Source organism: Scomber scombrus, chromosome 6 (assembly GCF_963691925.1).
Source record: "Scomber scombrus chromosome 6, fScoSco1.1, whole genome shotgun sequence".
Classification (NCBI taxonomy): Eukaryota; Metazoa; Chordata; class Actinopteri; order Scombriformes; family Scombridae; genus Scomber; species Scomber scombrus.
Window position 1 is genome coordinate 12,179,799 of NC_084975.1, and position 27,812 is coordinate 12,207,610.

Consider the following 27,812-nt stretch of genomic DNA (forward strand, 5'->3'; position numbering starts at 1 on the left):
TGAGACTGGCTCCTGGCTCACTGCAGCTCAACACAGGCATCAGACTTAGCTTGCTTCCCCATTTCTGCATGCTGTATCATGGTCTACATGTGAGTGCCAGTGCTAGGTGGAAAGGAGGTCCGTGCCTTCGGTTCATCCTGGGCTCATAGTCCCTTTTTAACTTTGAATAGTCTATGAGTGAATAAAGGCGATGCATGCAAGTTACTTAGGGGAATAACATTCCCAGTGCAGGATGAACGACCTAACCTCCTGGTTTTTAGGACGGTTTCTCTACAGAGGAACCCACAGAAACATAATTATGATTCGTTCTCATTGCAGCACCACAGCTTCCTATCTGACAAGCTGAAAGTAGGCACACGTCCACACATGCATGCATACTTTTAGCCAGGACACATACAAAATCTTCTCTTCAAAAGTGCTAAGGGATATGTTGGCAAAAACATGTTTGAACATTTGTCCTAAAGTGCTTCAACAAACACACACACACACACACACACACACACACACACACACACACACACACACACACACACACACACACACACACACACACACACACACACACACACACACACACACACACACACACAAACTACAAGTGCTTTGCAGCTCTCATTATAGTCTCCTTTTGGGATCGTTGAAGAATTTATTAGAAGAATATATTAACAGCGAATGTTCTTTTTCAAAAATTTCAAACACTTATCCATATAAAGGGACTCTTGGCGATTTTAAATGTATCATAATGATATAAATAGCAGCATTAAATTTTCCTACAGCGCTGCATAGGTTGCAGAGATGCATGTTGTATTTTCAATGCTTACATTTTTTTTAATCAGGTAAGACAAAATATAGTCTCTCTTCTAAAGGCAATTACTGAAAGACCTGAAAAAGAAGTGAAATTATTTGAAGTGAGTTCCTTGGTTGCCTCCAAATGTGGGAGGACTGCTTTCTAACATCACACTGATGTTTCTATAGATGATTTCCTTTCCGTCATACTCTAATGTTGTTAATCTTTTCTCTATTTATGGAGGGTATTAAGGGAAGCTCAGCTGGCTTTGGCTGTCAGTTTGGCCATCTCCAGCTTCAATATACTTCATATTTTGCATACCAAATGCAATTCATTCTCATCAGCTTGTACTGTGTATGTGAAGGTGCCCAGTTTGTTTGTGGAAGACATTTAAGTATGATATACAATAAAAATCCCTTCATTATTCTCAGATTTAAGCAGATTTAAGCATTTTATCTCAAACAGTGGGTTATTTTCAGCAGGTTTAGTGTTTACTACGTTTGTCGTCTCCATTTTGGGGTTCGAAGCTGTCACTCATTTAATTTCCCTGTAGCACTGATAAGAGTTATTTATGCTCTGCATGCTCATTGATATTTAAGGTGATCACTTACATAAATGAGGCGAGGCAAAGGGGAGACTCACCTCGCTCCCTGGTGCATTGCCTGCTCATAATAGTCTGAGATAAACGGTTAAATGGAGATGTGCTGCCAGCTGATTCATGCAGTGACTCATGCAGTGTTTACTCAGAGGAAGAACAAAAATAAACAGCAGAATTAAGCAGGAGATGAATTGAAAAGCATAAAGAAATGAATGTGCCATTCATTCGCCATTGGGGTGATTTGGGGTAATTTGTTATATACTAATAACAATATCGTATGGCTTTTTGTTTCCTGTGATGTGTTATTTTGACATGTAATGTTTAATATTTCAAATGCTCACATTTTTTACAATGTAATTTATATACTAAAGCATCATGAACATTCAGACATTACTGAACTATTGAAATCTAATCTGAAATCCTTTAGAACTTTTGGCAGATGAGTTTTAGTTACATGGAAAGATCAAAATGTGGACGCTGGATTGCCCCACTTTATTTAGCTCAACAATGGCAGGACGGCTACTCTTTGGTGTTTGCTCTTTGATCTGGTGGAGCTTTGATAGACCCCGGAGGCCGTACTTAGACTGTCCATGTCAAGTCGACGGCTTCTCCAGCTCCGTTGCTTCACCTCAAGTGGCTCAAATTTGACATGAAAATAACATTCACTGAAAGCTTTCCTGGACTGTGATTCCCCTGTTTTTTTTTTTTATCAGGCTGACCTTTCCAGTGATTTTTGGAGGAGAATCATACAACACAGTGCAGTATACCCTCCTCACACAATCAGAGACAAAGATTGGGAACAGTTTGAAAGGAAATGCTTTCAATCGGCACATGGCAATTTTCTCCTCTGTTTCTTTTATTCAGCAAAAGACGAGGAATTCTCAGATCAAAGCAGATTTTTTAAAATATTACAGTTGTCTGGAATCGGTGAAATTGCAAAGGGAATGGAGAGAGACAGATAGGCAAGATGATATCTTAACAAATGAGGAAAACAAATCATAAGCAATAATGTTTGCTCGAGACGTTCCTGGGTTGCCGTCGTAAAAGAGGAGAGGAAAAAAAATCACTTTCGGTAAAATTGTTTTTATTTTTATTTTGTGTGTTTTATTGCATGTTTTGATTGTTTTTGGTTGGTTTTCTAATGTCTCCTCTGTGTACATAAATGATGAGTGAGCATGCAGAAGTACACCTATCTGTCTTCCCTCTTACTCTTGACTGCATTAACCTCCTCACAGATCACACACACACACACACTCGCGCGCACCACTTTCCCCCAAAGTCCTCCCATCCAATTCAGCCCACTCAGACTCATTGTTAAGGGGACATATTGGAAAACCATTAGCTCTCATTATGCTTTATAGCCACCCGTTCTCCCCACTCTGTCTTTTAATCAAAATCCATCCCCCTTGTGTGTGCGCGTTGGTGTGTGAGTGTGTGTGTGGCTGTATGCAAGTGCGTAGACTACAGCCGCCCCTGCTCGGCAGACAGTAATGAACCACTTTCACTGTAATGCATTTGGAACACCGGGCTTTTTATGAGGAAGTCAATGACACAGGCGCCACCTTTTATGGCAGCCCATCCGAGCTGCAGCAATGTTGCGCATTTGTGAACCATGTCAGCCAAATGGGATCGAATGCAGTGCAATACAAATAAAGAGATTGGAGTGAATAGGGTATGGTTTCCCTTTTTTATACAAACTCCTCCATAGACGTAGAAACCCTCATAGGAAACCGTATGGGTATCTTTTCGGCCCCTGTAACTCCAAATAACCAGGCACTCATAAAGTGTTGAATATCCTGTTACTGCTCTGTATTGAATTGTGCTCCGGCTTAATCATCCATGACAACGTGTGTGTGTGTGTGTACGTGGCTTTTAGCTGGCAGCACAGAGAGATGGCAATTTTGACCATATGCTCTGTGACGGACACGCAAAGACACACTCTCGCATGCACGCACACACACACAGAGACTCGTAATGAGTGGATTTAAATTCTGGTTGTTCTCTCTCGGCCAAGGCAACTGTCATCATTGTGTAGCAAAACTCCCATAATCCATCTGTGGCATGACAGCATCCTAACAGCTCCACTTCGCAGCAAAAAAAGCTATTCTTTATGTCTCTCCATTTCTCTATCTCCTTGTATTTTTTACCCTCCCTCCCCCCTTTACGTTTCCCTTCCGGACCAGTTTTTATTCCTCTCTCTTGTCTCTTTTGGCTTTTTTTCCCCCATTTAATCTCCTTTTCTCTGGAAACTTTTATCTGGTATTGATTACAGTACATAGGCTTAGTAGGAAGACAAATGAGTAATCGCTCAAAATTATTGTTGACCGTAATGATGATGAGAATGAAGATATTCATAATTACAATGATGCCATCGGTGATGATGATAATGATAGAGATCTGAATGACAATGACGCTATTAATTACTGTGATGGAAATGGAGATGAGGATGATGAGAGTGACAGGACTGATGATAATGGTGCTTGCTGGCTTTCTGAGCAGTGTCCATGTTTTCACCTTGGCTCAGATGGAGAGAGGCAGATGGAGGGGACGGACGCCAGCCGCAAGAGGGACACTCGTTCCTCAGCCGGCCACCACAAGAGTGAGGACACCAGCGACAGCAGGGAGGAAGATGCAGCAGTGAGTCTTTTCTTTCTTGCACTTATCCTTGTTGTCCTCTTTCATTTCTGTCTCACCACTTGTGACAGAGTATTAATGGGATAGCACTACCTAGGCACACGCACCTGCTGCACCTACGCCCCTACTGATTAAGCAGTAATGAGGTTTATTGCTCATGTGTGTGTGAAGGAGCTCATCAGGGCTTCAACAGTCACTGTGTGGATCATAATTATCATCAAAAAACTTTAAGCTTTGGTCTCTGTGCACCCAATGATTATGGCTCCATTCTGCCCTAAAGACATTCCCTCTCCCTTTACTGACCTCATGCATTTTATTTACAAGGAAGTGCTCAAAATCCATTGTTTGGTCTTTTAACTTCCTGTTTAAACTGGAAGTGGAAATGAGATGGACTGCTTAGATTGACTTTTGATGCTTGTGATCCCCTCATGCCTCCATTATAGCAAATATGTGACCAATATCACAGTATGTATCGCCCAGCTTGAAGTATTGACAGAGTTCAAGCAAACATTGACACAGCAGCTGGTCATGTTACTGTTACATAATAGTCATAATGACTAGCAGAGTGTGCTGGTATTATGTTTAAATACCAACATGATATCATACAAGAAGTTGTCTGTGTTCAACACCTGCTAATATGCAAGAGACACATTACAGGATGTTAGTTATACCACTTGCAAAGTCCACTTTCCCATGACGTGGGTTTATTGTAGTGCATCAACGCTGATTATTCAAAACTGTATTATTGATAGTGTAAACATTACATATTTGGGTGGAAAGTTTTAACTTGTAATTCATGATAAATCAGCTTCCAGACCAACAAAGCACAAAACACGTATCATCTGCTGCAGTGATCATTTGTGAAGAATGTAGATGATTTTAATCACTTAATAATCTACATCATCACACTGATAAGTTAAACATCAGAACTCTTGCCATTTTTTCATCATAGAAACATCAAAGTACAGCAATGCAGTGGTAGCCCACTGGTTAAGCCGTATGCCACATTACTGCAACGTTTGCGGTTTGATTCCACTGGTGGGCTTTGTTGCATGTCATATCTCTCTCTCTCTACTACCCATGTTGTAAATGCATTAAAAAAGCCCTACAAAAAAACACATTTAACAACAGAAGAAGAAGAAAGAAGTCAGTAACTGCTGCAACACAAAGTAAGCTACATGAGCGGGTGGTAAGCTGTCTCACACTGAAGGTGGTGTTGTCATGACCTTCTCAAAATGCAAATGTATTTCAAAAGTTTGAGAAATAGCAGCAGTGTGAACCGATCAGGACAGAAACCTTTGACTTGTAATCACGGTAGCCAGCAGTAGCAACCAGAAGCTAAGAGATGAAACTGGAAATGGGCTCCGGCCAGTACAGTAATCGTCAATAATACAAAATACATTTGGAATGATACAAGTAAAGATGTTTATGAAATTGGCTAATGTAGGATGGGAAACATTAACAAAACTGAATCTATGATTAGTTTCTTTTCACTCAAAACCCTCAGAAAATTAGCCCTGTGACCCCACCCACTGCAGCGTATTTGAAATGTTTTCAGCTCAGGGAGGCATAGCTCAAAATATAATGTGAATACTGTAATTCATACAATCTAACCTCTTCCTCAAGCTGTTATTTCTGTGATAGTTTTCATGTTAAGAGATGTGAAATTAGACAGAATAATATCTAAAAGCAGAACATGTCCGCCAGAGATCATTAGCACATGCTACATGCGGCAGTAAACCACTGAGACAATCTGACACTTTTATACTCTTATACCCCCTGACAGTGGGTAGATTTTAAGCTTAAATATAATGATTTTGAACCCACAGATAAATTCCGTAGATCGTGCAGATCACATTATCTCCAATGATCTGTTCAAATGACCAGCTCCTCTTGCTTCCAACAAGCAGTTCAAAGGAGGATCATCATCAAAATACCTTCACAAAAAGGAGAGAAAGTGAAAGTGAAAGTGTGAATGATGATAAATGGCTGTCATTACCTTGACAGCAAAGATAGCTGTACAGTCGTGGGAAAGCATTCTCAATCAGTCGATAATACTTCTCCAAATCAGCACCAGGCTCAGTGAGAAAATGTTTACAATTGAACTGCTATAGTAGATAACGAAGTGAAAATGTCTTTCTAGTTTATCCTTGGAAGGAATTAAGGTGGATATGCTGGGAATGTTAACTACTTCTTAATTCCATAATGAGATTGGAAACCATTGAAAATAAGACTTAGTGTCTCTGAATGAGGACAGACTTAAGGAATTATAGTCCAACAGAAACTTAGCTCTGGCACTCACAAACACTATACTCCTGTGCTGTAATATTTTATCTCTCTTTTCTTACATAAATTGTATCTTTCTAATAGTCTGCTTTATTAAAGTGAGAGCAATCTTTTAATACTCCCAGGATTTTCCTTTCATTGTTAGGCCTTGAGGCAGCCAATTTATTATTAGTCCCTTCTTTCTCAACCAGTAGACAAGTACTTGCCACTCATGTTGACAGGCTGTCTACCTTGAAAAGGTATCTTGCCTGAGGCTCAGGTATCTGTAGAGATGCAAACTCCTCACCTTTCAGCGAAATTTGCTGTTTTGAGATCAAACTAGGTCACGTACGGGATTCATGTGGATCCAAAGAGATATTTCTTTTAAGGGGAGGGTTGGTCAGATTGATCAGTGTTACACAAGTAGTGTAGGTTCTGTGCTTGGCGAGTGTGCAGTAATGAGAGAAAGAGAGAGAGAGAGACAGAGAGAGCAGGTGTGGTGGTCAGGCTAGCGACTGGATCAGAGAGTACACAGTTAGCAGTCTAGCTGTGAACATAGCAGTGCAGTGTTTGTGCAGTTTAGGCCGTTTGTCAGTGAATAAAAGGGTTAGGGTTGGATCTTGTATTAACCTGCTGATTAAAGTGAATTGGTTGGCCCTGAAGTTGAAGACAACTGTGGTCCCGGAGCAGAACACAAACTCTGCCCTGTGCTTCCCGACTACAGCCTGGATACTGAAGCAGGGAAGGTTAACATCAGGTTAGATGGAGATTTGGTTCATTTTAACTATATCACATATTTTGTCTTCAAAGTACACCATATTGATGCATGTATATATGCATGCATATTCAGTTCATAGTAAGTTCTGGGCCGGATATTCTAGTGATAGCATTATTTTTTATTGTAGTTTTGTTATATAGTAAACAAAGACAAATGTTTGAATTCACGTTTGCATTTATGGTACTTGTCATATGTAATTATGCATATTGACTAGGTGTAAGCTTTGTATGAATTTTACCAATAACATGCCTGACAGTGGAAGATTGTTGATAAAGAAGCTACTAAAAACTGATTTTGTCTTCTTGTTGTCTTTTTTGGGTTTTTTGTTGACAGCTCCCAGATTTATTGATTCCCTTTTATGTGTTTATTGTAGGGTTGTTTTACCCCATCATGACTATTGGAATTAGTTTTCAGGCTGATGCAAATACACTTAAAAGTAAGTAGAAATGTTTTTCCTCCGGGAGCATAACCCCAGACACCTCTACTTGTGACAGCTTTTTTGCATCCCTTATAATAAGAAAAATAATAATAACATCACTTGTATTGCACCTTTCATACAAAAAATGCAGCTCAAAGTGCTTTCCAACAAAATACATTAAATAAACCAAGTGCTGCGTATCAAAAAAGACATGAATTAAAAAAACATAAAAACATGTGAATGTTCATAAGATGGAAAATAAAACCCACTTGATAGTATGAATAAACATAACATGAAATAAAGTATTTCGCCATGTGTATACAATCTATAAATGGGCGCCTAGGTCTCTGAGGCCTTAAGCATAACAGAACCTCCCTTTTCTCAATGGACATGAGCTGCAAAAATACCCGAGATGCTCAAGAATCATGCTGTGTAGGCAGACAATCTGCAGTAATTAAATGTTAGGTGGTGTTGAATGAACAACATTATAAAGAGAAGGGGATGTAGACAGATTCAGATTAATGAGATGTATCAGATTTAGTTATTGGTATTTTGATAATAAAATGCTTTTACCTCTCTGCCTGCTAGAGAGACTCATTACACTGGGCAATAAAGGAAGTCCCTGAGAAGCTGCTTTGTGGAATGAATTCAAATGGATTAGACCGTTAAGAACCAGCGCAAGTTCAATTTGTGTTTTTATTATTTAAATTTGTTTTGCCTTCAGGAAATCACACCAAATTAGGACCTGATTTTAAATACCCAAGTATATTCACTTTTTATCAGTCAGAATAATTACTTGTACCATATCACACTGGTCACATTGATTTCTGACTTGCATGTGCAGCAGTAACAATATGGCACATAATGTGCACCGTAACATCTATACATTCTACTACAACCCACATAACCTACTGTATGTACTTAGCCACACACACACTGGCTGCAGGGGTTTAAGACCCAAACACAGTTAAAGTTAAAACCCAAATCGTTACGATATTACTGACCAGCCAATAGAAGAGTACGATAAATCTTATTCTATAAAATGCAGTCGTCTTCAAAATCGATTTAAGGGAAGGCTTTAGGAAATGTGCTTCATGAGATAAGAGTCATGAAGGGAAGCCGGCAGGGGTTTTTCTGAACGGACCTCCTCTAAACTAAACCTGCCTGATGGTGTTAGGGCTTCTCCTCTGTAACAGTCAAATGAAAAGCACTTCACGGGATGAGTCAGTCTCGTGCACTGAAGCTCAAATACTCGGCTGCACTGTAAGCATTCTGCTGAAGTCACTAAAATGTGTCAGACAGTTTATGGCTCGCTCTTTATGAATTTTAATAGGGTCTCTTTGTCATTTGTTCCCTAAACGACGGGCGATAGATTTGGTTTGCTTCAAATAATGATCAATTAGATGAACTGTGTTCATACTTGGATGGTAAACATGCTGTAAATCACAAAAATGACAAAACAGGAGATAGAATTGGCCCGCTGCAGGAGGTGCTTATTTGGATTTACGATCTTCACAGTATACGACTGTGCTCCATTTATGGTAATCCATAATGCTGCTTTATTTGTAACAAGCACTATGTTCTCCCCTTTCAAATGTACATATGTACATGGGTGTCGACCCTGCTCACCCTTAAGACTATTCTATTCAGCTCTATAAACGCATTTCTCTTCATCTATAATTTACATGCCCATTTATAAGCTCTTTGTTCCACCAGTGCTTGACCTCCCTGTGTGTGTGTGTGTGTGTGTGTGTTCGCGTGCGCTGCCATATGTATGAACGTTGCATATTACGTTTCACATTTCTCTCGACTTCTTCGCTGCTCATTCAACATTTCGAGGAAATCCAAAGCAATATAATTGACACCTACAGTCGATGCGAGGCTGCTCCAGTGAGAGAGCTCCTTCATTTAGAAAATGTCAGTGCCAAAGGTCAAAGCTGTAGTCCATGTTTCTGGGCCTGATAGTCCAACACCAGATATCTGTTTGTGTGTGTCTCTAACAGAAAGACACAAAGAGTGAGGGATGATTTAGTGTGTTTAATGTGCTGTAATATGGGTCAGGGGGACAGAGGCCCTTCTCTCTTGTTTGTCTCCTCTGTTAAGCTCCTCTAATGTTTTTGTTCTGCACTAATAGCTCACTAAAGCTGCCATTTTAGACATTTCAGACAATGAAACCAAAATGGCACGGATGAAAACAAACAGAAAAGCCCCCAAGGCTGTGTGCTCTCAAGATTATTAGACAGTCTAAAAGAAAGTGGGATGACCTTATTGCAAATGGGCAGCATTTGGTTCCAACACTCAGTCGGGGGCTTATAGCAAGAACACACAGGAGCTGTCACAGAGAGGGAGAGAGAGAGAGAGAGATATATTGCTGCATCGCCTACTGCTTAAGCTAATTTAATCAGGAATTTTATGAGACTTGCAACACATATTAGGTCTCTTAATTACATTCTTTCCACTGTACATCTCTCTGTTTCTGTCACTTTCTGCCTCCTGGCTCTTCTCCTGCTGGAACACTGAGTGCAAGTGATAGACAGAGCTAAGTGGCAGCCTCGGCGTAAGTAAAGGTGAAGTGGGGGATGCTGGTTTATGATAAAAGCCTCGTAAATTTGTTCTACCCCTCTCTGGTTTGTTGTCAGATGGATGGAGGAAGCAGTGGGAGCAAATGGGAAACAATGTTAATCTGAGCATGATAGAGGGGAGTAGGAAAAGACAGGAGAGGGTAAAGGAGAGGGCAGATAAAAGATGGACGGAAACAAGAGCAGAATCAGATGTGGAGCAAGATCTTCTGCAGAGGAAGTAATTACGTTCTTTTTCGCCTCGGTGAAAGGCTCGTAGTGAGCAGGGAATGTTTACCTCTGCACCTTTCTTTCTTTGCCGGCAAGTCACCAAAATTGCAGCTTAAATAGTTGACAGTGTGTCAAGGTCGGCAATTACAGGAACCAGTTTAGGGTGTGTTTGAAAGACATGGAATATCTCTCTGGCCACCTGCTTTTCAAGATGAAACCTGCAATAGATTTACTCTGTCACAAGTGTGTGTGTGTGTGTGTGTGTGTGTGTGTGTGTGTGTGTGTGTGTGTGTGTGTGTGTGTGTGTGTGTTTTTGCGTACCACCTCCAGGGGAGCCTCCAGGTGGTTGCTTTTTTACTGACAGCCTAACACTAAAGTTATGTAAAGCGAGGTGTGTTTTTGCCATTTGGTGCATATATATTTTACCATGGAGATGGGTAGGCGTGTGTGTTTGTGAGCATGTTGTTAATATGGATGAGATGTGGATTCTGTGCTCCGTGCCGTGCTTTGGTAGCAGATTGCTTTGCTGGGTCCCTGCCTTCATCTCTCACACCAGATGAGAAGGAAGAGTGATGAAGGTAAAAGAGGAGGGTCGGGGCTTCGTAAGAGATGGAAAGCTGGAGGACAATAAAAGGCGAAGAGAAAGAGTAGATTGGATGAAACTTGGAACTATTAAAATTGATTGAAAGATGGATAAAGAAGTAATTATACAGTTGAGGTACAGTGTATCTCATGACTACATACAGAAGCAACACGCATGGCTCTAAGCGTTTAACGGCTGATGGATCCACTGTGGAGGAGTTAATTTGAAATAGGGAGCGGCTTCTTTAGTGTTTGATAATATTAACCTTCAAAAGAAAAAGAGCAGCAGAGCTACATTACACAACAGACAAAAATTGATCATGAGACTAGACACGCTGGGATCTGTCTAATTCAGATGAGGTAGCAACAATTGATCTATTTCATTGTACATTTACTTTGTGGTAATTTATCAGAGGGGAACGTTGCAACACCTGTGAAAAAAAGACCTTTTGAGTTTTTACTAATTGGCAGCCCAGTCAGTCCCAGTCAGATGTGAACGAGTGGGAAAACTCACAGCACCAGCAGCTCTTATGTTACTTTGACAACCTCCAGCAAGACTCATGTTTTACCGAGTTAAAGGTTTGCATTGAGTTAAAGTTAGATGTTGCCTCAGTGGGTCTGTGTCACTGACCCTGATTCTTTTAAAGAAGAGACAGAGCTGTTTTCACTTACACATACATTGTCATCACCCTATCCTAACACTCATATTTTATACTTTAATTGTAAGATTTGGCAGTAAGATTTTAAAAACACATCACAAATAAAAGTCACAGCCCGGTTCACAGTTTTAACATTAAAGTCACAGTAGGGAACATTTTTGTCTGCTACTGTGAAAGCATCTCCATTTTATACACCCTCACACACACTCAATCGCAGGCCAGAAACTCTCATTGCCCTTTCCCAGATGTTAATAAGACAGGAAGCTGTAAAAGGCCAGTTAGCCAAGGTAAAGGCCTGCAAACGAGGTCATGGAGATTAAAGGCGATGAGAGGAGAGGCAGGGAGAAAAAGTGTGAGCATATATTTCATAGGGGGGGTGGAGGGAATGGGCTGCACCATTGTCTTTCACCGGACGGAGATTTTAATCATAGTGGCAATTTTACAGCAGCTCATAAAGCACAGCAGCCAGGCCTCATTGTTAACCTCCAATTGCTTTCAGGGCTGTAAATATGGCCGCCTTACATCGCTCTGGCCTTGCTGATAGTTTATGGGAAGTGGGATGAGATGGTGCTGGCACTGGGAGACTTCCCTGAGAATGATGAGCACAGAGCATGGACTGACTAGTAAATAAACAAACGGCGTATCAGCGAGATTCAACACTCAGCTATTACAGCGCTCCATCTACCAGCTAGGTATTAGGCTGCATGTAATCTGTAAATGGACCCAAACACAGGGATTAGCGTCACAGTGTAACTGCTCAATTTGACATTTAGATTTGACCGTGGAGATCAGTGGCACATGACTCATTTTTCCAGACAACCATTACATTTATTTAGCATTTTGAATGTTGTCACGGATTGAAAAGGATAGTTGATAAGCGATTTGGGGCGATGAATCCAGGACGTGACTCAGTGGCCTCATCCCTGACATTTGTTGGCGGAGTTCTCTCCTGCTGGCTGATTGGATCTGCAGCCAGCCAAGTGGAAATGGATCTCCCATGAGGCATTTGGTACATCAGCCCGAGCGCCCTAGCCCAGAATGTCTGAGCTCACACTGCATTTGTTTTCTGCCACTGCTCTCAAGTGCCGTTGTCACCTCTGTTACCAAAAGAGATTAATTAAATTGTTGTCCTTAATCAAGGACTCCAGTAACAACCCAGTCCTGAAAGTCTCCCAAGTGAACCAAGGAGCTGCTACAGGTTGACAGTCTAAATGGGAGACGGAGGGATAATAGAACTATTATGATGGACTCCTCTCTGTTGCTAAGTAAGCAAGGCAGTAAGCTGTAAAAAAATGAACATGGAGCTTTTAGATAATGGTGGGTCATTTCATCCTCAGGCTGTTATGACAACTTGAGCAGTCGGAGCAGAGGAAGAGACAGAAACAGAGAGGTTTGATACACAGATACGACAGACAGTAATCAACTATAACCCAAACAGAATAGACAATAAGGTCGCAGTTCTTCCACAAGTCACAAGGATTTATTCAATGATTTTGTCACACAATAATCACCCCACTCCAGAAGTCTACTGAAAGTCAGATCTTGAGCAATGCCGCTATAAAAGATGATCAAGACAACAAACTTCAACCCCAACTGTCAGATGTAAACATCCAGCACGGTTTACAGACTGATTTTCTATTTCAACTTGAACCCACTGTTCTCACTGTAGTTGTGCATACACACAGTTGTCATTCACAATGAGAGATTATTGCCGACTTTTTAGGTGTGCTCTCAGTTTTACCTCCAAAGTTGTTTAGATAATCTCAGACATAAGACTTGAGTTGTAATCGACGCAAAGATTTAGTCGCTGAGTTGTTGTAGTCTTGGATTGAACCCAATCAAAGGACTAGAGCTGTATATAGGATTTATCTGGTGTTTACACCTTAACAGTCAAAGCTTTTAAAGTGCTGGTTCTTATGCAGCAATGCATATCCCCCCTTTGGCAATTAATGTATTCCCTTGAATGTACATAATTTCACTTCAAACAGCTTGAGTAAACCACAAGTCTCTGATAACTGGCTGTAAAAATACAAACGGAACAGTAAATAGTTGCCTGTCATTTTTCAAGCTTCGGGGTGTTGACAGCTCCGTTATATGAGGCTATTTGAAGGTTCAGTCCAGAATTGTTTTTCCTCTGGGTGCTTCTGTGCTTCCACTCATTCTCTCCATCACCTCTAAGGCATTTGTCAGCCTGGTGTTGGTTCACAAAAGCTGGAGATCCAAGCTGTGGGTCTGCAATAAACTCCCAGGCAAGGCTCCAGCACCATCGTCATACTCTGCAACCCATGACCAGATGCCAACGGAGTGGAAGCTTGTTTCTCAAGACCAACAGCTCTGTGTGCACATGCAGTATTATGTACACAGAACAATGGACAGCTAAGCACTGCACATACCAATGTATACACATTTCTATTTTCTTTCATAGGCCTTAAGAATATACAGCTTTATTTTTATCCTCTATATCCCAAGTAGAAGGGAAAAAGAATAACACAGTGAGTTCACCCTCAATCCTTTTAGACCCCCTATTGAAGATTCATGCTATTTCTACACTCTGGTTCCTACTTGCTGGCTCTGTTCCAGCAGCGGCCGGTGCTAAGCTGTTACCAGCTGGCTGTGTGCTGCTACAGGTCAGTTTTCATGCTGGGGCTATGCTGGGTGAAGGTCACCAGGTCACCAGGTCATGAGACATGACACTGGACTATATCTCTTTTTGTCTTTCTCACCTCCACTCCTCCTCTTTGCAATACTTGCTGTTACACTGGTATGATAAATGCCTGCCAGTGTGGACTGCTGATGCTCAGCAATACCACCTGAAATCAATAAAACAATTAATTGTTAATAAAGATTATTGAAACATTATCCAAATAGTAAGTGCACCTGTACATAGGTTATCTGTCCTCACAGTGGAGCAGTTATTAACTCTTTGTCCTGAATGATGAACTGAGTAGTAGTTGGTTCTTTTACTCATGTTTTCCAAAATCGGAAAATCTAAGTAAAATATGCTCAATTTCACATCTGCAACTATCAAAACCATGAAAAAAAGCCTTGAAGAAAAAAACAACATTTAAATAACATTTATATATATTATATCTGTTCTATCAAAAGGATGCTTTTTTAGGGTATATAAGGTCAGTGTTTTTTTGTTTTTTTTAACTGAGCTGCTGCATCTGAAATGGCCAGACTGCAGCCAGGCATACAAGGCAGACTCCATTCATTTCTCCAGGGCTGAGTATACCCATCACTATACTCACCCGCTGGTAAACAAAACTCAGGAACTCAGTTTGGCTCTTGAAGAACTGTGGTATTTATTTACTGACCAACTGTAGCTCACATTGCACATTCACTGTTACATTCACGACTTACTGCTAACCCGACTTTGCTGTGACTTCCCACATTCCTGCCCTGTCCCAAGGTTCAGCTGCTCTTCGTCTCTTTCACTGTTCAACAATATTTACTATTAGCTTTGTTTTGTCCTGTATCATGGTATGTATTTCTATATCATCTCTTTCCCATTCAACTGTGTGCCTAATTTCTTCAACATTTGAGTCGTTTGTCTATCTGAGTTAAACTGGACATGTGTAGTTAATCATATTGCTTAAAACAATGCTGACTTGACTAATGAAAAATGAACCCACTCATCAAAACTCTGAATAGTTTTGCGTCCCCCAGTTAAATGTGTTGTACTTTCAATGGATAGATGACGGCCTGTGTGAAGGAATTCATTTATCAAACTTATGATTAAAACTAGAGTCATAACATTGGTGTGGGCAACTTTTAGATTCGGATGTTTTTTCTTTCACAGTACAATATTAAATACTATAATTGGCAATTGATGATAGGTTGTGGGAACTGAGAGTAAATGTGTATTCTTACCTCCTATTCCATTGTGATCACTGCACAATCCATCTGCAGGAAGGAAATTTTCCTCACTGTTCATACTCGGAGCATGAATTTATTGTGCGCGTATCAGCAAATGCTCATTTCACAGGGCTGATTCTAAAATATATACAATAAATACTGTGTAATGTGCTTCATAACTCTGCACAGCCACAGTCAGCAGTCTTGTATAGCTAGAAAAGAGAATGATCCTTCAGTCCTTGGATAGGAAAATGCATCAACCCTCTCAAGACGAACTTGTTTAAGTGCTTAATGTTTTAAGTGCTTTTAAAGAGCTGGATCATAGAAAATGGCCTCGCAGTGGAAGTAATCTTTGCACTTGTGACATCACTTGTGTGCCTGCCAGATATAAGCAAGTGCGGCTCCTGTTGCCGCTTGATAAAGGGGAACAAAAACCGTGCACACCTCCTCTTTTCTTTTCCTCCTTAAAGACTCTCAAAGACGCAGGTTAACAATAGAAACAAGGCACGGATAAGACCCATACAGAAAAATGCTGAACAATGGAGGAAAAGCATCCTCTGTATCCGTCCTCATCATTCTTGCCAAATCTCTTACCGCTCACGCATTTACTTGATGAGAGGCAGATAAGGGAAGAATTGGCCGAGAAGAATTGAGGGTGGATGGATGGATGGATGGATGGATGGATGGATGTATGATATGTGTAATTGAATTGGAAAGTTGACATTCTTGGTGTGGGCATGCAGTGTTTATGTGGGTTTAAAGACGAGAAGGAGCAGATTCATTTCCATTCCCGTGGGAACATTTCCTGCTTTCATCAGAATTCCCTGTTTGCCTGAGTTGGAGCGAGTGCCATATCTCTGAAGAGTTGGAGGGGATTTGATGTTTTGCTTCAGTTTTCATCTTTTCTCAAAGGAGCTTTCTATAGGTGCCTGCTTTCAAGTGTCTCATTTTGTTTCTTTAAGTCCACACTCTTTAATCTCAGAATAGCCTCAAAACAATAACCAGTATGTAGAGATACTTGGATGTAACTCACTGTTGACAGAACTTGTAAGGCTGATAAAAACACTCATGTTGGTGTAGAAGCTCACTGGTACAATAGTGTTTTTTTCTGCACATTCACTCCCGCTGCAGTAATCTATTCAGATTGTTAGACATTTGACTTGCAGGGTCAAGTCTCTCCTGCCTGTCTTTCGTCTTTCAAGCCTTTCCTCTCCCGTCTTTTCTCACCGCCTTCTCTCCTCGTCCAGCTGGAGTGTGTGTTTCCAGTCTATAATGTATTGTCTCCTGTGGTGAACTAGCCAGTGGGCCTTACCCCTCATTGATCTCTGCTGTCCCCACGCTGTCCGGGCAGAGGGCAGACACTTGGAGCCTGTAGATTGATCTCTTCAAGATCTCAGAGTGTTCCCCGGCCCATTGTTGGCCACCTTGTTATCCTGTCCTCTTCAGCTCCTTTATATGCCTTATTATCGCTTGTCTGTCTCCTCTTCTACTACCGGTGTGTATCTCCTCCCCATTTAAAAGTGCATAACCCTGTATTTAGCATAAAGCAGTATGTAAGCTTTCGATAACAATGTTTATAGGACAATGTAATGTATTTGTCAACAATTATAACTTCTACTATAAAGCATTCTTAACTGGTGTATTAAAACTTCATGAAAGATTAATAACAGTGTTACTGCTGTAATTATGATAATACAATAATTATATATACATGATCTAATCCTTACTGTGTGTTATTTGCCAACTGTGTGCACAAATGTGCAGATCATTCACAAGTGAGTTTAAAATGATTGATAACAGGCATAAATATATGCACGTCAATGATAGAAAGAAAAAAAAAGAAGAGTGCCTGCCTAAAACTCATAAAGACATGTTGAACTTGAACTTTTTTTCTGGATTTTTCAGCTGCATCCCATGGCCTTCAGGTGGAGTATGCTCTGTTGTCATGGAAAGTACTTGTAGATAAATAAATACTTAAATAATATGGACATCTGAAAATAGGCTATATAGTATTTCATATGGTAACAGCTGTGTTGTGTTCTCAGTCATTCATCAATTTCACAGCTTCACGTTAGGAGTTATACTTTTGCACTTATAACTACATGTACACCTGTACATCACAAAATGAAAGGTTAAAACACTGGAAGTCAAAGTTACTCTTTAGAGGAATCCCAAATGTTTACCCATCCATGTAGTAGATATTGAGATATTTTGCTGGGGACCATGAATGTCTGTACAAAAGATAATGCCAATCCATATAATAGTCGTTGAGATGTTTCAGTCTGGAGCAATCGGTGGCCTAACTGACCGACAGAAAAACATCACTAAAAATACTGATAAACTTTCTCCAAGGAAACACCAGACTGCATGCCCTTGGTTAAGAAAATCACCATAGTAACCATAAAAACCACAATGAATGCTTCATTGTTACTGTAATGGATAGTACTGACTCCATGCAGATATGAATAATGTCCCCCTGCCCTACAGGAATTATTTCTCCCTCTTTATCATCTACTCATCAGTCCTCCTCACCTTCCCATATTAGCTCCATTAGTGTCTCTGCTTTCATAACCTCCACTACTCTTCCTCACCCACCCTCATCCTTCCCTTCGACCGACCCCCACCACCTCATACTCTGGGTCAGAGAAAAGTAGTACCCTCTGCATTTGCATTAAATTCCATTTTACACTGTTCCACTATATAATACTAGTATAATGATATTATTATAATGCCATAATATTTTACTCAATATAACCTGCTGCACCTGACAGTTACAGATCACACTGCTGTGATTACCATAGAAACCACAGATAGAGTTTGACCTTTAAAAGTCTATTTGAGTAGGTGGTGACAGGCCTCATTTACCAGCCTTTCCAATCAAGCCACACATATCAGATACTGCATGATCTCATGCTTAATGTGCTGCTCTGACAACTACATGCCATAACACTGCTTCGAGGAAAAAAGTAAATGGATTTAAGATTAAATATTGACCATGACTATGGAACGGCTGAGATAAAGCAAAGAAGGTGATTATTCTTCATGTATCTTATACCGGGGTAATGGCCTAAACGGGCCGACCAAGCAGTCTATAAATCTAGCTACAGTAGTGGACGGACAGAGCTGAAGTGCTTTGTTTTGCTCTGTTGTTATTGTCAGGATATCAATTTCTTTAAGCGTCCTCCTAGATTTATTCTGTCATTAAACAACCCAGAGCCTTGATTTTTCTCACTTGTGCCAGTAGAAGTTTGCAGGTATATTGACACATGAGTCAATGCCACTGGCTGGGAGGCATGGATGGATCCAGAGTGGCCATTTCAGACTCTTGTGAGATGGCAGCTGGCAGGAGAAAACCAATTTGTATTGGCTTTTTCAATTTGCGCCTGACCGGACAGGAGCAACACTGTGTTAATTGCAACCAGTGAATCAATGGTGGGACTGAGTGAGTGTCTGTAGTCTGTCTCTGGTGTGCTCAAAATTGAAAAAACAGAAGAAGAGTAGTTATTCTGCCACTGTGTACGACATAGTGAGACACTGAGGCATAATTTCAACTTAAATTGGTCAAATTTGTGAGTGAGTCAGGTGCTCTCTCCGTTCTGAGGACTAATATCTATAACTGAAGAAACCCACAGCATGTGTGATAATACCCAAGAAATGATGCTATGTAAAAGCAATCTCCTTTTCAATTTTTGTAGTTTATATCAGTCCTGGTTCAGTACACAATAACTAGTGAATTGACTGTAAATATTAATACTAACAGCACAGCTCACATCAGCATTAATTAGCCAACATCTCACACACAACAGACAGAATCTGTAATCCTCTGCCCACTCAGAAATCACACCCTCCAACAATCAAAACAATCAACCAGCAAGCAGCTGCTTAATAAATTAAAACTGATTAATCAGTTTGTCTCAATGTGAGAGGGACAGATGACGGGAAGCACAAAACATCACGAGCCAGCTAAATCCACAAAGAGGTCTCCAAACCTTCACCAGATGGCTCAAAAATCGGCAACTGTTACAACTTCTCCCTGAAGTATACTGAATAACCATCCAAAATACAGCAGCCACCTGCGGGTTTGACACGTTTCCATCATCTCACATCTGTTTTCCACTTTTTTTAACGTCATCTGTGCTTGCTTGGACTTATCAAAAGTTTTGTAGTTGCATAGAAGAGTGCAGTTTTGGTTGTCTTTTTACATTAGATTATGCCTGCATTTCTGACTCCTTGGAGCTCCTCTTTCAATTCACAACTGAATGTATATCATCACACAGGTGCCAGTGCATTAAATTGTAGGAAGAGTCCATATTATAGTGTGCAGTATAATAATTTATATCACCTCACACATATGCCCACAAAAGTGTCAAGAGGATTCATAATAAATATATTTTAAGTTAGTGTAATTAATGCACATAAGTGCTTAATTTACAAGCAGCATTTTATTTGCAGAAAAAGTGGTTAAATGGATAACATGGAAGATGGCAAACTGCTAATGAAGACTAGCAATTTGTAAGCCAAAAAGTATGATAACTTCTATAAAACAGAGGTCTTCAAAGTGGGAGGCAGGCCTCACCAGGGAGGCTCCAAAGAGTTTCAGGGGAGGTTTGCTGAATGGAAGTGAAAAATATTAGTTTCATCATACGTTATTACGGTAGTTATCAAAAGGAGATCATGCAGCTTAAATGCTTGTGATTTGGTTAAAGAGAAGCAGTGGTTTGGGGAATTTTAATGTTTTTCCCACTTTCCCAGAGTCAGAAACTAATAAATCCCTCAGGTTAGACTTTTTATGTATTTGGTATAGTCTGACGTTGTGTCAAACAGCAATATTATGTTATCTTAACTAAATTGTTGAGGATCTATAACATAATCAAATAACATAATCATGATCCCAAAGGCATCAAGGAATTGAGTAAAGCTAAGCAAGTACACCAAAGCAGGGTAAGGTGGCGCCTTTTTCCAAGCTTTGTGTGATGGGATGCCCACAGTCTCAGACTTTGAAAACCCCTGCAGCATAACAATCAACAATGTAGGGTAACCTGCAGTTCAGTTTGTCATGTGCTGTGCTAAAAAACATTTAAACTTTTGAAAATTCACCCTCATTTCACAAACTCCACTGTGGACTCAGTTGTTATAACACAGAACAAGCACATCAAGGAAGACTAAGCCTGTAGACTGAAAACATATCGAAACATAATGAAAAAATAAACTGTTGTAATATTGCACAAACAGTTGTGAGAATATTAATAGTATTAGTTGAATTCATTTTACCCCTACAGTCATGAAATAGTCACTGCATAATATACATGTTAAAAGGCCCGTTATGCAGTTTATAGCCAGATGCAGGCAAAGAGAGAGAAAATATCAGAGAGACTGTCGGAAAGATAATTGGACACAGACCTGATGGACACGGTAACTGAAGAAGGGATGATGATGAGACAGACATACAGATGGAGATTGAAAGAGTTGACCCTTAGCTGACACTGCATCACAGCCAATCATCGTCTTCCTCCAGCTCAGGAAACTCTGCAGTAATATAATAAGATGCAATCATTTAATTGCTGTACCTACCAAGTTTTCTAGAAATGTATGTCACTATGCTGAGGATTGATACAAGACAGGGCATGAAATACCACAGAAATGTACCTCACAGTATAATAACACCTTTCAAGTATTTAGATAATGGTCATTTAAATAACAAAGCATCTGATGGTAAGAAATATTGCAAAATTACATCACAAGCACATCACAAGCTGTGCATGTTGGTGTGCAGTGCTGTAGGAGTGAGTGGTGTCACAGTGTGGGATTCTTAAAGACTACAGTATTACAGGTGGTGGTTGATGTTGGTACAGTAGGTGTCATCTGTGATCTGACAAGACGGGGTTAGGTGGATGAAATTACAACCCACGCACCTGGTTCATATCGATGGAGTCTACAGAACAATGTGGGCGTGCTGGCGAAAGGAGGAGGGCACAGTGAGCCATAAATTACTTTTCCGCCTCCTTCCAGGTGTCCAGAGATTGGACGGATGGACAGGCGGATGGATGAATGAATGGACAGAAAACAAGTGAGGGTGGGTAAAGGGACTGAGCGTATATGAAGTCTGAGATGCACAAACAGAGCCTGAAGACAAAGGAGCAGCTTGGGACTGTGGGTGTGTACGGGCAAGAGAGAAACATTGGCGGTCTACGATGAAGATTCATTGCTCTTTTCTCGCCACCATCCATCTCCACTAAAATGCGCAGACACCATTGAATACCCATGCCACCAAGTTGGTAGTGGGTTTGCTGCGTGGGTGCTAAAATATAGCTGATGTCAGAGAGGTTGGAGGCAGAATGATGAAATGTGAAAGCGAGGTAATAAAAGCAATGCAGCTTTCAAAATAGTTCATAGGTGATAAAGGTGCCATTTATATCAAAAAACGCTTAAGATGCTGTCATTCTCTATGCAGCGTGTTTTTAAGTATGTAAACCCTGCATGGTACTGACAGGTGAAGCTGACATGAAATAGAAAAGACTCAGGAGCCATCCACTGTCTGGACCAGCCAGACTCACATTATTAGAAATGCCATATTAGAAAAGCTGCAGAATGTTTTCATTGTACCAGAAAATATTTTGATGCATCATCCTTGTTTTTTCAGGGCAAGTCCCAAGTGGTACAATACTTGGAACTTAAAGTAGACAAGAATGTCAAGAAATCTGACTGCTGTGAAAAAAAAAAACTCACCTACAATATGTTTTCTCTCTTAGAGGAACTGTATAATTTTCGGAATAAAACTACATAAATGTGACCTCGGTTCAGCAGTTGAAGAGCTGTTGAGCCAGATGGAGGCGGCACTGTCTGTGAAGTGGCTCCAGGGCTTTAGTCAGCTGACTATACTTTAAATTCCCTTAATTACTAATTCATTTCTCTTTAATTACTCTTTGCCTGTCTCGTTGTCTTGGTGACAAACTGGTTGGGGGATATTTGTGGATGTCTGTGCGACATGGAGCAATATGGAGGCAAGTGAAGAGATTGTAAGGCTTCTTTTTTTTTGCAGGTAGATGTGATGTCTCCAAACAGGTGTGCAGCATATGAAGTGTGATGTGGAGGACAGAGCTGGAGAAAAATTCAATTTGACACACTTTACTGACACTCAATCTATATTTATACAGTATATAGATGGAGGCCTTCCCTTCAAAGCCGCAGAAGTCTGTCCTTTCTTTTTGAGTTAGACTGACAGAGGGAGAGTGGATCAGAGAACAGAGGGAGGAAGTGGTTATTTGAAGGTATTTTAAAACGCTAATGCCATAAAGGTTAAAGGTGCTGGTTATCAGAGACACACATACAGTACATACAGTACTGTGTGAAAGCAATGCATGGATGCTGAGCTACAGAGGCGTAGCTTTCTTTGAGATGAAAGACTGAGCCTGAAATGCTCTCTGGGCCCAGGGTGACAGCAAAATTTAAAAGGAACGGAAAAAAAGGTGGGAGAAGGATAAAAAGGTAGAAAATGGAAAAAAAAATCAACTAAAAGTCATCCCCTGGTGCCACAGGCTGTGCTGACACATCCCAGTGTTAATTTAAATGAGGTAAAAATGGAGGCCTCCTGTCTCCCACTAGGCAGTCTCCCAAATTGAAAATATCAAAACAAAGCAAAGTCAAGCAAATGGAAGTCGTGTTAACCTTTATTTTTATTTTCATGATAGCTTTTGTGTTTTTCCTGACTTTCTAAACTGGAACTCCTTTGTGTGAGCCTGAATTACAAAGCTGTACTTGCAGTCTTTTTGTTTTCTTTTATTTATATATATGTACAGTATACATCTCCAGGATTGAGCGGGAAAGAGTTGGATCTGTTCTGATGGATAGTTACTTATCCTCCATCCTGGCAAACATTCCTAAGAGCAATTAAAGAGCTTACATAACAAGTGGTCTTCATATATCTAGTCAAGGAGTGGCTGGTTTTGTATTAAGCGTTCATTTTGCTCTCGCTGGACCTGCAGAAAAAGTTAGATCAAATGAATTAAGTGTTTTTCTCAGTAGAAAGGAAGTGAGAAAGACCTGGCAAATTGCCTGAGGAAAACGGATGGAGGGAAGAATGTACTGGTGCAGCACAGAGAGCTCGAGATTGCTGGTCAGCACAAATGTCAGCTGTATAAATCGGTGCAATCAGAAAGGGAACCTACATATCACAGACACTGCATGTGAAACATGATACAACACACATTGTGTGGTCAATATGTCTTGCTTGCTGTATGTTGTTGATGTAACTGCTTGTATAGTGACATGCACTTAAACATGTGGACGTATTTGCAAGTTTAAAGTTAGTATAAAGTATTCATTTCATATGTCACAAATCATTCTTACTGTTAGCATTCACAACTGCCAGGGGATGAAGGTGTAGAGATAGATGTAGATGGTGTTGAACAGGGGAAGTTGCAGTTTATTGTCACCACAAACTACCCTTGATTTAGTGTAATTCTTTATCTTGCGCCAAACTGATTTGTCATTTTTGGTTTGTGTGACGGGGCTCACAATATAAATGCTTGGCATATTGACACTATGCAGGAAAAGGGTTACCTATACTGGTTGATGTACTAAATACAACACACTGGCAGGTAAGACAGTGAAGGCACAAATTGAACAACCTTTACTCAGTGGATGTTTTCTTTTCTTGTTCTAGAAAATGTATTGTTGTCTTGTTGCTCACCGCAGGGGAGATAAATAGACATGAGCTGTAATTGTCAATTGACTGCAGTGAAAACTGCTGTACAGCGCTGGTTACATTTTCCCCCTTGTGCCCCAGACAGAGCAAAACCACAGCACTGGCACAGCTAACATTTAGCTAGCCTATAGAGCTCTCTGACAGCAGACATTTTGATGTGTCAAACACAGGTCTAACTGATGGTTCCACTTAATGTGATGCATGCTGGCTCACTGGTCTAGTTTACTGTTGGTGCTAAATTCGATGGGCTGGGGGGACAATACCTTAACCCAACCCTAACCCTAACATCTTAACCCTAAGTCTAGCCCTAACCGGTAGTCCCCTAACCTAACCACGCTCGTGAGAGCTCGTCCCTTCGGCCCCATTATGTTGAGCATTTACTCGGGTTTACTGGGGCACAAAAACGAAACTGAGACATCGTTAGTGTTATTTATTCCAACTGTGCTTCTCCTGCTGTGACACACAAAAATAACCACTGTTAGAACAGCAGGAGAGGTTAGTTTATTTACACTGCTACAGTTGCACAATTGAATACAGTATATGTGTATACAGTACATTTTCTTATAATATAAGCTAAATTACTTACAATAGTATTAAAAAACAAATAAACATTAATTATTGTAATACGCTGGGCTCATATTATCTTAGTAAAAGACTATATAGCATCTCTGTTAGGGCTTATTCTGTGATAATGACTGACTGACTAATGAATGACTGTGTGTGTGTAATTCATTCCTAACGCAGTCAGAGCAGGAAATAGACCTATAGACCTTTAAGTATGTGAGTGCTGCTATCAGTGCTTTTATTCAGAAGGTATAAGATAAGAAGATGTAAGTATTGATTGTAAGCATACCTAATCACTGTGCAATCTCCATAATAGCAGTTGGGATCCTCTTTTTGTGTTGTCGTTTCTTAAGATTACAGATAATGAGGACACAGCCTTATTGATCACAATTTCCCCTGAAGCTGTTTATTATAATGAAGTGTGTAACAGTGTGAATGTGAGTGCATACTGTACTATGCATGTACACATCCAATCAAAGGCGTATACTGTAGATAAAGACACTAACATACATAATGTTGGGAGCAGGGTTGAACTGGGAAAGAAATTAAGCCCTGGACTTATCCGTTGCGACCCTAGATATGTACAGTATACTCCATTGTGATTGTCCAGTAAGTCCATTCCCAGAACACGCACGCAATGTGCTGTCATGAAAGGCACTTTCCAGAGCCAAAACATACTTATGAATATATCCCATTTCTGTCAAGTCCGTTCCACTAGATGCCACTTAATCTTACACACTGAACCACACTAAGGTAGTGTGTGCTACAGGATGGAGGGAATTGGTGCACATGTGAAATCATATTAATTTTTGATTGTTGTAGAGGCTATCAAGGGTCACTTCCAGATTAAAGACCCCAGAACATTTCCCAGTATTTCAAGGTTATTAAACTCCACTGTGGCCCTTATTTAATTCATAATTCACTCTTACATTTTAATGTTTTTCCTTTCATTAATTAGATACATGGCAGAAAGCTCTGTCTGTGTGTGTGTGTGTGTGTGTGTGTGTGTGTGTGTGTGTGTGTGTGTGTGTGTGTGTGTGTGTGGCATAGATGGAGAGTTACCTCATGTTACATCTCTGGTTTTAGGTCAGTGAAGCTGTTGGTTGGATGAGTGGGTTTCGGGAGCAGATTAATATATTAAATTTATGCTTTGATGTCCTACACAGTTTCATACTGTAGTTGGGTTTTGGATACCATCTATGTTAAACACAGCAGAAAGCACAAATTCTCATCACATACAGATGTAGCTGAACATGTAAAAAACACTGAAAACAGAAAAGCACCCTCAGCAGGAGTTCAGATATTTTAGATATTAAGCACCTCATAAAACCAGCTTGTAACTTCACAACTGCAGCTATACCTGTGCCACCTACAGTAAAAGCAAAGTATCAAGAGTTTAGACCTTCAGATGTAGACATATTGATGTGCAATTTTAACATGTGAAAAAGAGATATTTCAGATTAACAGTTTTACAGGTGATCTTGCTTCTTTAGCTAACTAAATAGCAGTTTTTTGCAAAAAGAAGAAACTGTAGTGCAGAGCATGTAATCACCAGTGGTTCCCAAAATGTGCATACTTTTACTTCACATTCTCATTATCTTAATGTTGCTTGTACTTGTACTTGTTGTACTACTAACTGCAGGTAATGTGCTGCTCCTTATTTTAACTCACTAATAAAACTAATCTATAAGTAGGTACTTGACCATTTCTCACCATCCATCTGTTACATGGAAAGCCACCAGCCTCCTGAGCAGCCTTTTTGTCAACGGTTGCCTTACTCAAATGCAATTGACGTCATATGTTATTTTCTGAAAAAGCTAAGCAGTCAGAGGCTGTTTAATATGATTCACATATAGGACACTACTGACAAGATTATATGTAAAAAATAAATGTATCCATCAGTGCAGTAATTGTCAGTTGCTGTTTGTAAACACCTGGCATTCAAAGTTGACCCCTTCTCTCCAGCTCACCGAGTAAGAGAGAGAGTGAAAGTGCAGGGGTGGTCGAGTGAGCTAGAAAGTGAATTAAGCGAAGGAGTGCTGCTGGTGAGAATGAAGCCGTGAATCAGAGAAATAAAACATTATTTCCTCATTGTTCCACAGCAGTTATGCTCTAAAGCACAAAAAAACACACCCACTTTCTGCTCTGTGTGTGTGTGTGTGTGTGTGTGTCATTCAAATAGGAACATGGACAGCAGTGGAGCAGCGCTCTACACATAGCATAGGAGAAAGATGGAGAAGCAGGGGAAACACTGAATCAAATATAAACACAGCGATGCAACCTGGTCGCTGCAATATGAGTCCCAACCTCACATCTGCACACTGTTATTGGCTGGGGCCCACACACCCACTGCCCAAAGGTTGACACCCAGAAACATCCTGAACACGGACTCTCTGTAGATACATACACTGCCAAACATTTCTAGAGGGTCATTAGTGATCACTGAGAGGGCTTACATTGTTTTTTTAGGAAAATGCATTGTAGTGCACCTTTAAGGGCCATCCACACTGAGAACGATAACTATAACTATAACGACAATGATGTGAGCGTCCACACTGAGAATAGTAACTACCTGACCCGCTGCAGATGTTGAAGCGTGTGTGTAATAGTGCACCGCTGCAGTAGTGACACACATTATGAGCACAGATCTGCTTACAAAGATCTGCTAACTGCCCTGTTGTTTTTACATAATCTATTACTCTATCGTTATAATTATAGTTGTGGTGTGGACTCCGCCATCCACTCGAATTAGAACGACATTTAAAACTTCACATTTATAGTTATCGTTATAGTTATCGTTCTCAGTGTGGACGGCCCTTTAACATACTCTTACTGTGAACATATAGTGCTTGTCTCCTTAGTACATTGCCCGTCAGTATGTTAGTTTGTGTGTCAGTGTCCATCATTCTCTGAGACTGCCTCAGTTTCTCTGCAGCAGACTCAGTGTTGATTAGGTCAGACTGAGTACCAAGCAGGTCGGAGATGATTGGCAGTTGACTGTTTGCCTGCTCTGTTTGCCAGCTGCCCCGTGTCATACCCTATCAGTAGCAATCAGCCTGGACAGAAAACCCAGGCGTAACACAGACCACAAACCTCTGTATGTTATCCCCCTGTCAGAAAAAAGGTACAGAGTAACGCATTTTGTTTTGACTGAATGCAGCACTCCTTCAATAAAG

The 27,812-nt window shown here is 40.4% G+C and overlaps 1 protein-coding gene across 1 annotated transcript in view; it reads left to right on the top strand.

Annotated features, from left to right (window-relative positions):
- b4galnt4a (beta-1,4-N-acetyl-galactosaminyl transferase 4a) overlaps positions 1-27,812 on the top strand; it is a 132,714-nt gene that overhangs the window by 38,011 nt on the left and 66,891 nt on the right. Inside the window, exon 2 of the mRNA XM_062420953.1 lies at positions 3,910-4,022. Within this exon, the coding sequence (XP_062276937.1) occupies positions 3,910-4,022 (113 nt within the window). The remainder of the gene's footprint in view (positions 1-3,909; positions 4,023-27,812) is intronic.